Raw genomic sequence first — 12,341 nt, forward strand, 5'->3', positions numbered from 1 at the left:
GCAGCCCTACACCATGGATTTTAAGACAACATGTATGCAGACACAAGCTCAGTCTTCAAAAACCCCACCCACATGCTCCAGCCTGCTAGCATTCCTGTTCCTGCCCCCACACTGTTTCCTGGGAGGCAGCTGGGACAAACACACAGATCCTGCAATCCGTCTTGCCTAGTCCTGTACTCTAGATCTAAGAGCATGGTTTAGCCAAACAGCTAAAGACTGATTCCTTGTGAAACACACAAGCACTACTAGACAATTTCATGCTTCGGTGCACAGCTGGACCTGGGTCATTGCATGGTTAATGTCTCCAGCATCACAAAGTATGCACTGCGGCATGCCTCATTTACATATTGCCCTTGCAATTAAAGAAAAACACTGCTACCCAAGAGTCTTGTGGTGATACCAGCCTTATCAAGCCAGTGGCTTCACTGCCAGTTTGTACTGTATTTAGTTGGTGGAAGTGAGGATATTTGCCCAGGAATACCCATGTTCGTTAATCAGTGAAGGAAATCTGGCCTATCAGCTTCACTTGTTCTTCTGGAAGGGTGCCTAGGGCTCTAAATCACAATCCTTCATGTCTGGCAGAGAAGCCACAGAAAACCTATTGTTAGCAAATAGGCAGAGCAGGATGTGCAGTGTGTTTGAGTCCATCTCCCAAGCCTGTGACCTTTGCCTTTTGGCACAGAAGGCAGAGCATCTCCCTAAAAGCAGAGCGGCATCCCAAAGGTTATAGAAATCATAAACTATGTCTGCCACAGGTTTGTGTGGTGTGGGCCTCCCAATTGAATCAAGTCTCATCTTGAGCTTACACCTTTTCCTTGCTGAGTGTTTTTTTAAACTCTGACACCTCTGGCTTGCCATAGAGGATAAGCTAGAAACTCTCATTAGGACACATTTTCCCATTTCTACTACTAAGTAATTTCATTTGAAATGGCACAATTTAAATCCTTGGAATTCTTTCTTACATTATATTACCATAGGCTACTCTCATTTTGCAGTCATAAATCTTAGTTTAAATGAATTAATAATCAAACCAGCTGTGATCGTGACTACTGTTTCCACATTAAGCTTTCTGAAACACACTTTTTCAGTGTTTGGCTGAGTTTGGTTTCCTTTGCAAGCTCTTCAGTGCAGTTTATCAGTAGCACCCAGTCTTAAGGTAGGCTAGCAAACAGGATGACACAGTGACATACTCAAATGAGTGCAACAGAAAAAAACACAAATAAATGATACCCAGACCATATTTATAATCATGTAAAACAAAGTTGAGGTAATGGGTCTCATATTGCAGGTTTTCCACAGACAACTCTAGTTGTAGAAGACCCAAAGCAAAACAGGCAAAATACATTTATTCTGCTCTGTTTTGCATGCTGAAAAGTAAAATATTTGTGCAGTTTGTACTAATGAACACTATGTAACTGTGCATGGAGGGTGCTGCTAATAACATCTGCACTGTTTTTTGCAATAATACAGAGTGATCACATACTTTTCATTCTTTGGTACTATGGTTATTTTCAGTGCACCTACAACTCAAATCTGTAAATCAAACACTTCACTTTTTCTTTATCTAATGTTGATAGTATTTACTCTTCATATTAATTGAAAATGATTTGGATCAGTTTTTTGCTGGCTTTTTTATAGAAGATCTTGTTGATGGACCCATTGGATGTGAAGCATCATGGCTGCATCAATAAAATATAACAGAAGTGGAGATTATGGTTTTACTATTAGAAATTATTTAAAAATGGAAAAATGACAAATAATACATTCATATTTTAGGTTTATATGTAGCTACCATGACCATCCTAAACATAATTTACCCACAAAGGCTTTTTTGAGTAGCCATGAATGCAATGTTGTGACTCTTCATCTCAAGGACAAATACATGAGACATGACAAAACTCCCAGTTCCTTACGGCCTTGATGCAGGGTATTAAAGGAAAAGAAAGTGACCAATCTGACTGGCCATAATGACATCAAACCACCACCACACCCAGAAGCAATCTATTCTTCTTAATCTCTTTTATATCTGCACTGCAGAGGTACCATATATATATATATATGTCCAGTCACAAAATTACCTAATTTGAGTGCTTTGCATTGCCTCCAGTTTGACAATTGTACCTTGCCTCTGAAAAAAAGGCCCATTGCAAGTGTAAGTGTTACTGAGTGTATGTCTATGTCAGACCACTGAGTGTATGTCAGTGTCAGAGCACAGAGGGTATGTCAGTATGTCAGAGCACTGAGTGTATGTCAGTATGTCCGAGCACTGAGTGTATGTCCGTATGTCAGAGCACTGTGTGTATGTCAGTGCTGAGTGTGTGTCAGTATGTCAGAGCACTGAGTGTATGTCAGTGCTGAATGTGTGTCAGTATGTCAGAGCATGGGTGTGTGTCAGTATGTCAGAGCACTGTGTGTATGTCAGTGCTGAGCGTGTGTCAGTATGTCAAAGCACTGAGTGTATGTCAGTGCTGAGTGTATGTCAGTATGTCAGAGCACTGAGTATGTCAGTATGTCAGAGCACTGAGTGTATGTCAGTGCTGAGTGTATGTCAGTATGTCAGAGCACTGAGTATGTCAGTATGTCAAAGCACTGAGTGTATGTCAGTGCTGAGTGTATGTCAGTATGTCAGAGCACTGAGTATGTCAGTATGTCAGAGCACTGAGTGTATGTCAGTGCTGAGTGTGTGTCAGTGTGAGAGTGTCAATTTTATGGTGCTTAGTGGCTTTATGATGCCAAAGCTCAGCATCTAACTGGAGGCAAGTCTAATCCATCTTTCTAATAGTATCAGCATCACTGTGCTATAGTGTCAGTGTTGATGGCACACTGCTTACAGTAATGGGGTGATTAACAGGATGAGTTGGCACTGACCCAGTCCAATGATGCCCAGAGTTTCTCCTCGAATTCTGGCAGCACCCGATGCCACCTCTCTGATCTGCTCCACGCTCTGCACACGTGTGCCCTCCCGCAGAGCCTGGTGAAGCCAGGTGGTCCGTCTGTACAAGTTCAGAATGTGGCACAGGGTCGAGTCTGCTGTTTCTTCCACTGATGCTGCTGGCATGTTACACACAGCAATGCCTACAGTAGGGAATATGCAAACATGCAATGTGATATAAGCACTAGAGGAAACTATAGAGGAGGTTTCCTGTAAATGTGTGCAGGTTTTGTGTACAGAAGTAAAATAGGTGTGCACTGTCCTCTATGTGATTGTTTTAATATGTGCTGTCAGAGAATGCGTTCCAAAGAAAGAGAAAACAAATGCTAAGGTTTTTCCTATTCACTGGTGTCATGCAAAACATTAAAAACACAATTAACACAGAGGGTGCTTTACTGAAACTTTAAGCGCTTCACAAAATGACTTTATTGTGACTCAGGATTGGGGAGGGGACAAATAAAGAGGGGGAAAGCCATGACAGCAATGACATCCCCTAAAGCATTGACTAATTACAAACTCTGTTCATTAGCCTGCCCTCCTGCAGAGGCATGTCCATAAGTGGTGCTGGGGTTTAATTTGATCTCATAAAAAACACGTTTTCAACGTACAAAAATGCCAAGTTACTCAAAAGTATTGATATCAAAATGACACCAAGTTACGGTACTACAAACAATATAGGCTATCTTGCCTCACCGAAATTAAATAAGATGTATTCCAAAGCAATGCTACCCAATATTTCCTCAGTTCTTTCAAGTCACTTGGCCCTGTGTGTATAAGCATGCACTACGTGGACAGGCCAAACATATGTGTGGATGGCTCTCTCACAGTCAAGATTGATTGAATAGAAGAAGAATGAGAAGAATATGTCCAATTTGTATTGGTATGTATGTATTTCGCTGCCCAGCCTTTCTGTTGCGTGAATGATAGTATGTGTCTTGGTATAAGTGTGTGTTCGTAAATGTGAATGTAACATGCTGCCAGGAAAATGATAAAGAAGTTCTCTATGTATGTATGTACAATATGTATTTTACATGCAGTATTTATTGTACGTAGCAAATATACAATAACTTGTACACATACTCAAATTCAGTTCAGAAGCAAGTATAAACATGTTTTCTGGAGAAATATGCTTCCTGTAGTTACTCAGCAGCAGTTTTGCACATGAATTTCTTTGATCTTACACAAAGTTTGCATGACATTGTAAAATGGTAAGATTACAAAACACAGGGCCAAGTGACTTGAAAGAACTGAGGAAATATTGGGTAGCATTGCTTTGGAATACATCTTATTTAATTTGGAAATGTTTCAGAATAAAAAGGTATGGGTATTTTGCGTGTGTATGCAAGTTTTTGATTGGGTCGTGAGGGTGAGGATTTGGCTGGTGTCGGTAAAATGTCCAATGGGGAGACATGTTATTAGTGGGATAGGCGGCAGGAAAAATAGAAGAAGAATGAGAAGAAGAAGAAGAAGAAGAAAGAGAAGAAGAAGAAGGAGAAAACGCAAAATCCCCTTAGTTTGGGGCTTTATTGTGTGGACATGTGAAGTTGTTTATGAAATCTGTCTGTTGAAATGGGGTCAGAATGTACAGAATTTAATGTTTTTAAGGGCTGAGTGTCTGTGGCTGTTGTGGTTATTTCTGTGGGGAACCCTGAAAAGTGCCAAACTCTCGGTGCTGTATAGGTAACTTGGCGGGATGGCATACCTGCCATCCCAATATGAGACAGCAGGCTTCAGGGGAAGGTGCAAAGAACGGACAAGGTGTTTTGTGATAAGTAGAAAGTGCAATTATGTTAGACATGTAGCCAGATCTAAGACCAAAACCTATACTAAGCCCAAAGCTCTGTCTTTCCCCTCTTTTTAGTGAGTTGAGAGATTAATACCTTTCACAGTTTGCCTCTGTGATACTGCTATTAAAATGGTCAGTTAACAGTACTGGTCTACTGAGTCCTTTGAAAAAAAGAATGTATAGCCTGAATGTTCACCAATGCAAATTGCATCCATTCAGTGCACAATTATGGTATTTATGTGTTATAAAATGTTCCAGTCAGTTTGCATCATCTTAACTGCATGTTGTTCCAGAAAGTGCAATTTTTCCAGGAAAATATCATGTTTACCTCAGACAGCCAAACCTGTAGACAGGCAAATCTACAGTGCAGTGGAGGAAAGCTGGAGGTGAAGTGAACTATTTTGGCACACATGGCAAATGTTAGGGCAGGTGTGGCATACCTAAGTCTCCTGCGGACTTTATGTCAATGTTGTCGAACCCACTGCCAATCCGAACAATTATTCGGAGTGCTTTGAACTTCTCCAGGTCCTCCCGAGTTAGTGTGATGGTATGATACATGAGTGCCCCCACTGCTTCATTCAGCACCTGCCAAAACAGAACCATGATCACTCGGCAGGCAGGCACCAGGAAAACTGGCAGCAAACCCTGTAGAGATGTCCTTAGTGCTGGGCTTTGGGTCACTCATGCTGCAATGTGATAGATTACCACCAGGCAGAGCAAACGGGTCACGAGTGGAAACCCAATAGTAGACACTGCTACAGAAAACAGAAACAACAGCAGAAATGCCAAATTTGACCTCAACTACTAGATTTTTGGGGGTCCAGACTTGGTCTTTTCTAATTAATTTCTGTTTCCTGTTTCCGTAAAAGCATGTTTGTGACAGTTTCTGTGTAAAAAGCGCTTATACAGATAAAGTTGAATTGAACTGAACTGAATGTATCCTTAAGAGGTGGTTCTGACACTTGACCCTGCCCCACTAGTGAGCTGTAAATTCCAGCCTTTCCTCTGTGAGGGAATCCATTCCACCAACAATCTTGTGCTCACAGTTACCACTGCTGAGCAGGGCCACCATTTCCCTCTAAAAATAAAACTTTTCTTTTTTTGACAGTTTTACATAACACACAGGAAGTATGCAATTTCCTCTTTAAGAGTAGTTTCTCTTGCAGGCATATCACTGCCAAGAAATACAAATAATAAAAAGCGCTGATGACTACAGTATGATGAACACAACGACAGTCTAAAAGACATTCAGGAGACACCTCACAGATTTCCCTGCCCTTATTCCTCCACCCCCTCAGCATCCCATGGACTACACCTCAGTGTCCTGGTTAGCTTTTCATGAAATACACGTTTCTTCCTTTGTTTTTTTCCAAAGCAGCTATGCCCCTTAATTAAATTAAAGACAGAAGTTTCATTAGAGGAGAAACAGACCTGGCAGATCATGTCTCCATCTGTTTGTGTGAGCCTGCAACACGCTCTCTACGTTCGGGCCTGGCAGCGATCCAGAGTGCTCAGCAAGCATGCTTGTGACAAACACCTTGCGCCAGCACTTTAAAGGCACTGGAGAGGAGTGACTGAGCACAGACTGTCTTCTTAAGACAGTGGTGACCAACCCAGTTCCCTGGAGATCAACCATCCTGTAAATTTTCACTCCAATCCTAACAAATCACACATTCAAAAAAAACTTGTTTGACAGCTAACAATCTGCATTGAGCTGCTAATTAGTATAGTCAGGTGTGCCAAATTAGGGTTGAAATGAAAACCTACAAGAAGGTAGATGTCCAGATCTCCTGGTTGGTTACCACTGATCTAACAGCAATTATGTATCACTGCTCTTACTCCACAGAAAAATATGAGAACACAATGCTACGTTTGGTCTTAGTGTCATACATTGTGAACAAATGTCCTCTTGTTCGCAACCTCTGTGTTTGTACCCTGCCATATCACTCACATTGTACACCCTCCACCATCTCTCTTAGTAAATGGACATCTGGCTCTTACAGGTTCACAGTGGAGCTGAAATCTCATAGTAAGAATTTTCCACAGGACTCTTCACTATTCAGCTGGCATCGTCCGCACACCCCCACATAGCTCATATTTCAGAAAAGTAGCAGAGATCCCAGTGTATCTCCCATGCTCATATATTTAAAAAACACAAAATAATATAAATTTGTAAAAGTTAGTAATGTGAAAAGGATTTGCTTAAACTACTTGTCTACTTCTATTTTGGAACACACAATGTGGTTCAATATAACACCATGATTGTGCCTGTATGTATGAATCAGAAGTTGCACAGTCTTTTATATAGCCTGAGAATGCACAAGAATGCCTAAACCATACTGCTTTTATATATAATACATCTCAACTACTATTTTAAATACAAATGTTTCATTTTGCCATACATCAGTTTTATTTTATCTTCACGTGGAGTGATGCAGTTGTAGGAAAGGGTGCAAATTAAACAGGAAAAGGGACAGAGATATACTTCAAAAGCATATAATTTGTATGCTTGCATCATGTAGAAGGTCTCCAGTGAAACTCAGTGAGAAAAATAAAACACGTACATAAGAGCATGCTCCATTTCCATTGAAATTCAAGGCTCTGCCTAGCTAAAGCACACTCTCCCGATTTCCATGAATAATGCAAGAGGCAAATATGATGTCGCAAGTGTTTAAATTTCAGCATATGACCCTGCTTCAAGTTTGTGTGGAACGCTTTTGTTTCACAAATATATTGCCTCCTGTTATTATAAAAACAGGGACAATGGCTGTTTCCACGGATGTGTGATGAGCTCTGTACATCTGCCTTTCTGTAAACCATGGACAAACACACAGATGAGTTGTGTGTGTTTATGTGTGCTTATGTGTGTATGTGTGTGTGTGCGCATGTGTGCCATACTGAAAATATGCCAGTTGAAGTTAAAGTTTCATCACTTTTCCATACTCTTCACAGAACATCAGTTTACTTCTTCAGTCTGACAAAAAATACCGGGATTGGTTCTTGCTTCTAACCTTTATAATAATCTGAGGGGATGAGCTTTGTAGTGATGTGAGAGCTGCCATTAGAACAGAGAGAATTTTGCACTTTCTCTCTCAGTCAAGTACACATACAAAGTGTGCTCGACAAACTACAATACTATTAGGACACTACTCTTAGATATTTCACAGACTCTTACTGTTTACTGCTCCATCCAATGGGTCATAGTAGAGAGATGGAGCAAGACTGAATAACAGACAGCTTGGTGACAAATGGACAGGCAGACAGCAGCAGACAAGACAAGGCAGACAAGGTAAAGGAGTAACAGGCAGGCAAACAGAAAGAGTGTGAGTAGGAGAGCGTCAGACAGCTAGAACGATTAACAGACAAATAGCAAAGTTAAAAATTGAAAACAGAGCAGGCAGGCAGCAACGAGACAGAGTGAAACAGAGAAAGGCACCTTCTCATGAATCTCCTGGGTGGACTGTGCATCACAGAATGCCACCGTGGCCACATCCTTCAGGATGGGCATCTCCACTGTGCAGTCACGCCCATCCAGCAGAGCCACCAAGGGACGTGGGTGCATGGGCCCGTTCATAATGGGGGGTCGAATGCCTGCAGAAAGGGGAGAAGCTCCAGTCACCATGGTTGTTAAGCACCCACCACATATTCTATAATTGACCTCCCACCACCGCTCCAAAACCCCTAACACATCAGTTGTCAAAAGTATTTCATCGCCCAATGTGGGAGAATTTGTCAAACCAAAAAGAAAAACAAAAAAAAAAAATGATTGGGAGTAAACCCATGAGCAAACCTATGAGCCATCACTGCCTACTATGTCATCAGGAGAAGGTTCATTTCAGCATTCACTTGGAGGGCTCACTCCAGACACAGGACACCCCTTGCTTTGGATTGGCCCGATTTAATACACACATTCACTAGACCTACAGAAAGAATGTCACATTGGAACAGGTGGTGGGGATCTCTGAGACTGGGTACACTAGGGAGGAGAGGTAAGGTAACTGGACTTAACCTATATTCAGGGATCACTGGTTTGTTTAGCTGCAGCACTGCCAGTTTTACTATTGAGCAAGGTACTCAATCTAAACTGCTTCAGTAAATATCTAGCTTTATTCATGGATTGTATGTAAAATGTAAGCTGTGTTGGCTGCATTTGCTAAATGCCTGAATGTATTGTCAAGGTGGATTCCCCTCACTACAGGTAAAACAAAGAAAGAAGACTATTGTAAGACGGGATGATCTCAAGAGGGAACTTCTACTTGTGACACTTTCAGGCCTGTTCAGTTGCCACTGTGAGGGAACCTACTCCACAAACTAAAAAAGCTCACAGTAACCATGTTTACATGCACATCATTAGACAGTATTCAGGAAGCTCAAGTATTCCAGTTATGATACAGCCCATGTAAACTTCTTATTCCAAAACTCAAAAACCAGTTATGTCCTTATTCTGATTATGTGAAATCCGAATAAAATAGATTGCATATGCCTCTAATAATCCTCATATATAAAGCATGGAAACACCTTATTCCATGCACAACTCTTAATCGCAATCTGCACATGTACAGGTTTTCAAGGTGTCTTGGGTGTTGAAGTTAGAAAACTAGTTTACAGTAAAAATGCCACATAAGCACAAATCCCTCTCATCTGGACAGATGAGGAGACAGAAGTCTTATTTTCTTTATTAAAAGAATTAAACACTGTGCAATAATACATGGTGGCAAATCATTTATTTCATTTTAATCAATCATTTATTTATTTTAAGGCTGTAGCAGACAAAATTAAACTCAGTTCAATCAAACAAATTAGACACAGGTGGAAGACCCTGACAATAACGAATTTTAAAATAAACCCTTTTCAGGGTTTCCCACAGAAATAATCACAATGACCAAAGACTCTCACCCCTTAAGAACATTAACTTCTATACATTCTGACTTCATGTGAACAGACAGAATTCACAAACAACTTCACACAATAAAGCCTCACTTGGGGGATTTTGTGTTTCTTTCCTTCTTCTTTTTCCTGAAAATTACATTATCACAGATGTTCCAGTACCACAATCAATAATTCTCTCCAATGGACATTTAGCTGCATCTGACATTTAACTGACATGACAACATCTCATCAAAGTAGCCAACTCGGATACAGCAAAAGGACGTTGCAAAAACTTTGTAATCAGCATCTTGGTTTTGAGAGGAAGCTAGCTTGCTTGGTAACGAATTATTCAAAAAAAATGTAAATGTTGCTTTTACAGCTGTATAATCTTTGTGGGAAGCCCATTTATATTTCATTTAAAAGCATTATGAAACCCCACATAATATTGTTTCATGACACACATGACTACAAGGTAGGCCATAAAACCTTGGACAGAATTTGTAACTGTTAGACTACACAGTTGTTATCACAACGCTGAAGTTGGCTCCCGATTCGCAGATCCTGATTAAAAAATTCCGGTGCACTTTAAATCAGTTGCGTTAAATGACTTGATAGTTTTGCGGTCTTCCTTACGTGTTCGCAAAGCTGTAATTTGCTTCTAAAAGTAAGATACGGCTCAAGAGAGAAACTGAACAATGGTGGTAATGTGAAATTTTATTTATTATTTTTTTTATGTTACATGTTTATGTTACATATTTTTATTATGTTACGTTAACTTCACATGTCTGTAATATGGAAAGATCAGATACCCAAGTGTCACGCATTTTGTTTTCTCCTCAAAATCTAGCTCTCAACATTGCATCACATGTGTATGAAAGAACAGGAAATAATGAACATCTGAAATGGTGTGGATGAAATATCTCAGCACCGTATGCAAATTGTATATTGTATATGATATATATTTTATATTGCTAGCATTGCACCGCATATTCTGTTGACGTGTGCGGATATGTGTGTGTGTATGTGTGTGTGTGCGTGTTTGTTAGTATACAATGTACCTCTGTGTTTTAAATGGGACGTGTATGACCACATAAAGTTCACCTTGACCTTGAAATAGAACTTCAAACTGTCTATATAAACAAATACAGTAAAAATACAATGAAAATGGATATATTAGATGACAATTTCTCCTCAAAATTCAAAGGTCTCAAAATTTGACATTTAATTATGTCAGAAAGGGTCCTGAAGTAGTACTGACCTGATTTGGGTGAAATATTACTGAAGGTTTTATCCAAATAATCCCACCCCAAAAATGTAATCCAATACAAGCTGAGTGAAAAAAGCAACATTTTGGATTGAAATATCTCCTGGAATTTTAAAGGTCTCGAAGTTTTGACACTTGACTGAGTTACACCAGTTCTGTCAGGAGGAATGGGAAAACATTCCGGCAAAGTATTGTGAGAAGCTTGTGGAAGGCTACCCCAAGCATTTGATTCAAGTTGAACAATTAAAAGGCAATGCCACCAAATACTAACAAGGTGTAAACTTTTGACCCACTGGAATTCTGATATAATGAATTAAAGCTGAAATAAATCTGTCTCTAATTACCTCTGATGTGAACAAAGTAGCTGCCCTAATTGACTTGCCAAAATAAATGTATGGTAACATGAAATGTGCGGAGTTGTGAAAAACTGAGTTTGTACATCTTTAGCCTAGGTAAACTATTGGCCTCAACTGTATTTGGGGTGGGATTATTGGAAAACGATTCAGGAATATTTCACCAAATCAGGTCAGTACTACTTCAGGATCCCTTCTGTCATTATTAAATGTCAAATTTTGAGACCTTTACATTTTGATCGGAAATGCCCATCTAATGTCCATTTTTCAATAGGATTTTATTTGTTTATATAGACAGTGTGGAGTTTTATTTTCATTTGGTGCTGAGATATTTCCTCCACACCATTTCAGATGTACATTCTCTCATACACACGTGATGCAATATTAAGACTATTAGATTTTGAGGAGAAAACAAAATTTGTGACACTTGGGTCTGATCTTTCCATATTACAGCCTTAAAAAGACATGTGAAGTGAACGTATATTAATTTAAAAAAATAATTTAAAAACGTTCACATTACAAAGGTTGTTTTACAACAAAACATTTTTATGCAATGACTAAGTCTAAACAGAAGACTCAGCATTTGGATATCTTGGAAAACATCACTCGTCTGGATTGAATATTTTGAAGAAGACAGTGAAAACTGCGTTTGACTCCACAGTATCGGTGAGCATTTAAATACATTCTCAAAATATATTTTTTATGATTCAGTACACTTATAAATAAGGAAATAAGGACTAGGCATACTGAATAATAATAAGAATAAAAATGATAAAACATTGAAGAGTTCTTTATTGTTTAAGCAATATCTAGGCTATTGATGATTAAGTTCCATAAGAAATAGCAGTCCATGAGTACAATGTTGTACACATTGACCATTAACTACTCCCCATTGCTCAAACAATTTATTTGCATGTAGCTGGTGTCAGAAAGCAACTGACTACCCTCCCTGCGTACACAAACACAATCAAATCATACTAAAAATTCTAAGCTGCAAAATATTTTATATTAATATATTATAACATTTCCATATGGAAAACATTAAGTTTTTGAAGTCAAAGTTTAAAAAAGTCTCTACTACAATCTGACAAGCTGTTCCGTATTCTGACAACTTTCTGTGCAGGTCAAAACCTAGTA

At 39.4% G+C, this 12,341-nt stretch overlaps 1 protein-coding gene across 10 annotated transcripts in view; it reads right to left on the reverse strand.

The window, feature by feature from the left end:
* LOC135259583 (C-terminal binding protein 1) overlaps nt 1-12,341 on the reverse strand; it is a 205,655-nt gene that overhangs the window by 29,193 nt on the left and 164,121 nt on the right. For 9 of the 10 annotated variants that reach the window (XR_010331331.1, XM_064344105.1, XM_064344106.1 and 6 more), the window contains 3 exons: nt 8,155-8,309; nt 5,159-5,303; nt 2,869-3,075 (listed from right to left, as the gene is read on the reverse strand). Coding sequence is in view for 9 of the 10 variants with exons in the window: in XM_064344105.1 (XP_064200175.1) it covers nt 2,869-3,075; nt 5,159-5,303; nt 8,155-8,309 (507 nt within the window). In the remaining variant the exon portion in view is untranslated. The remainder of the gene's footprint in view (nt 1-2,868; nt 3,076-5,158; nt 5,304-8,154; nt 8,310-12,341) is intronic. The other variant, XM_064344112.1, reaches the window with a different exon arrangement.

This window comes from Anguilla rostrata, chromosome 7 (assembly GCF_018555375.3).
Source record: "Anguilla rostrata isolate EN2019 chromosome 7, ASM1855537v3, whole genome shotgun sequence".
Taxonomy (NCBI): domain Eukaryota; kingdom Metazoa; phylum Chordata; class Actinopteri; order Anguilliformes; family Anguillidae; genus Anguilla; species Anguilla rostrata.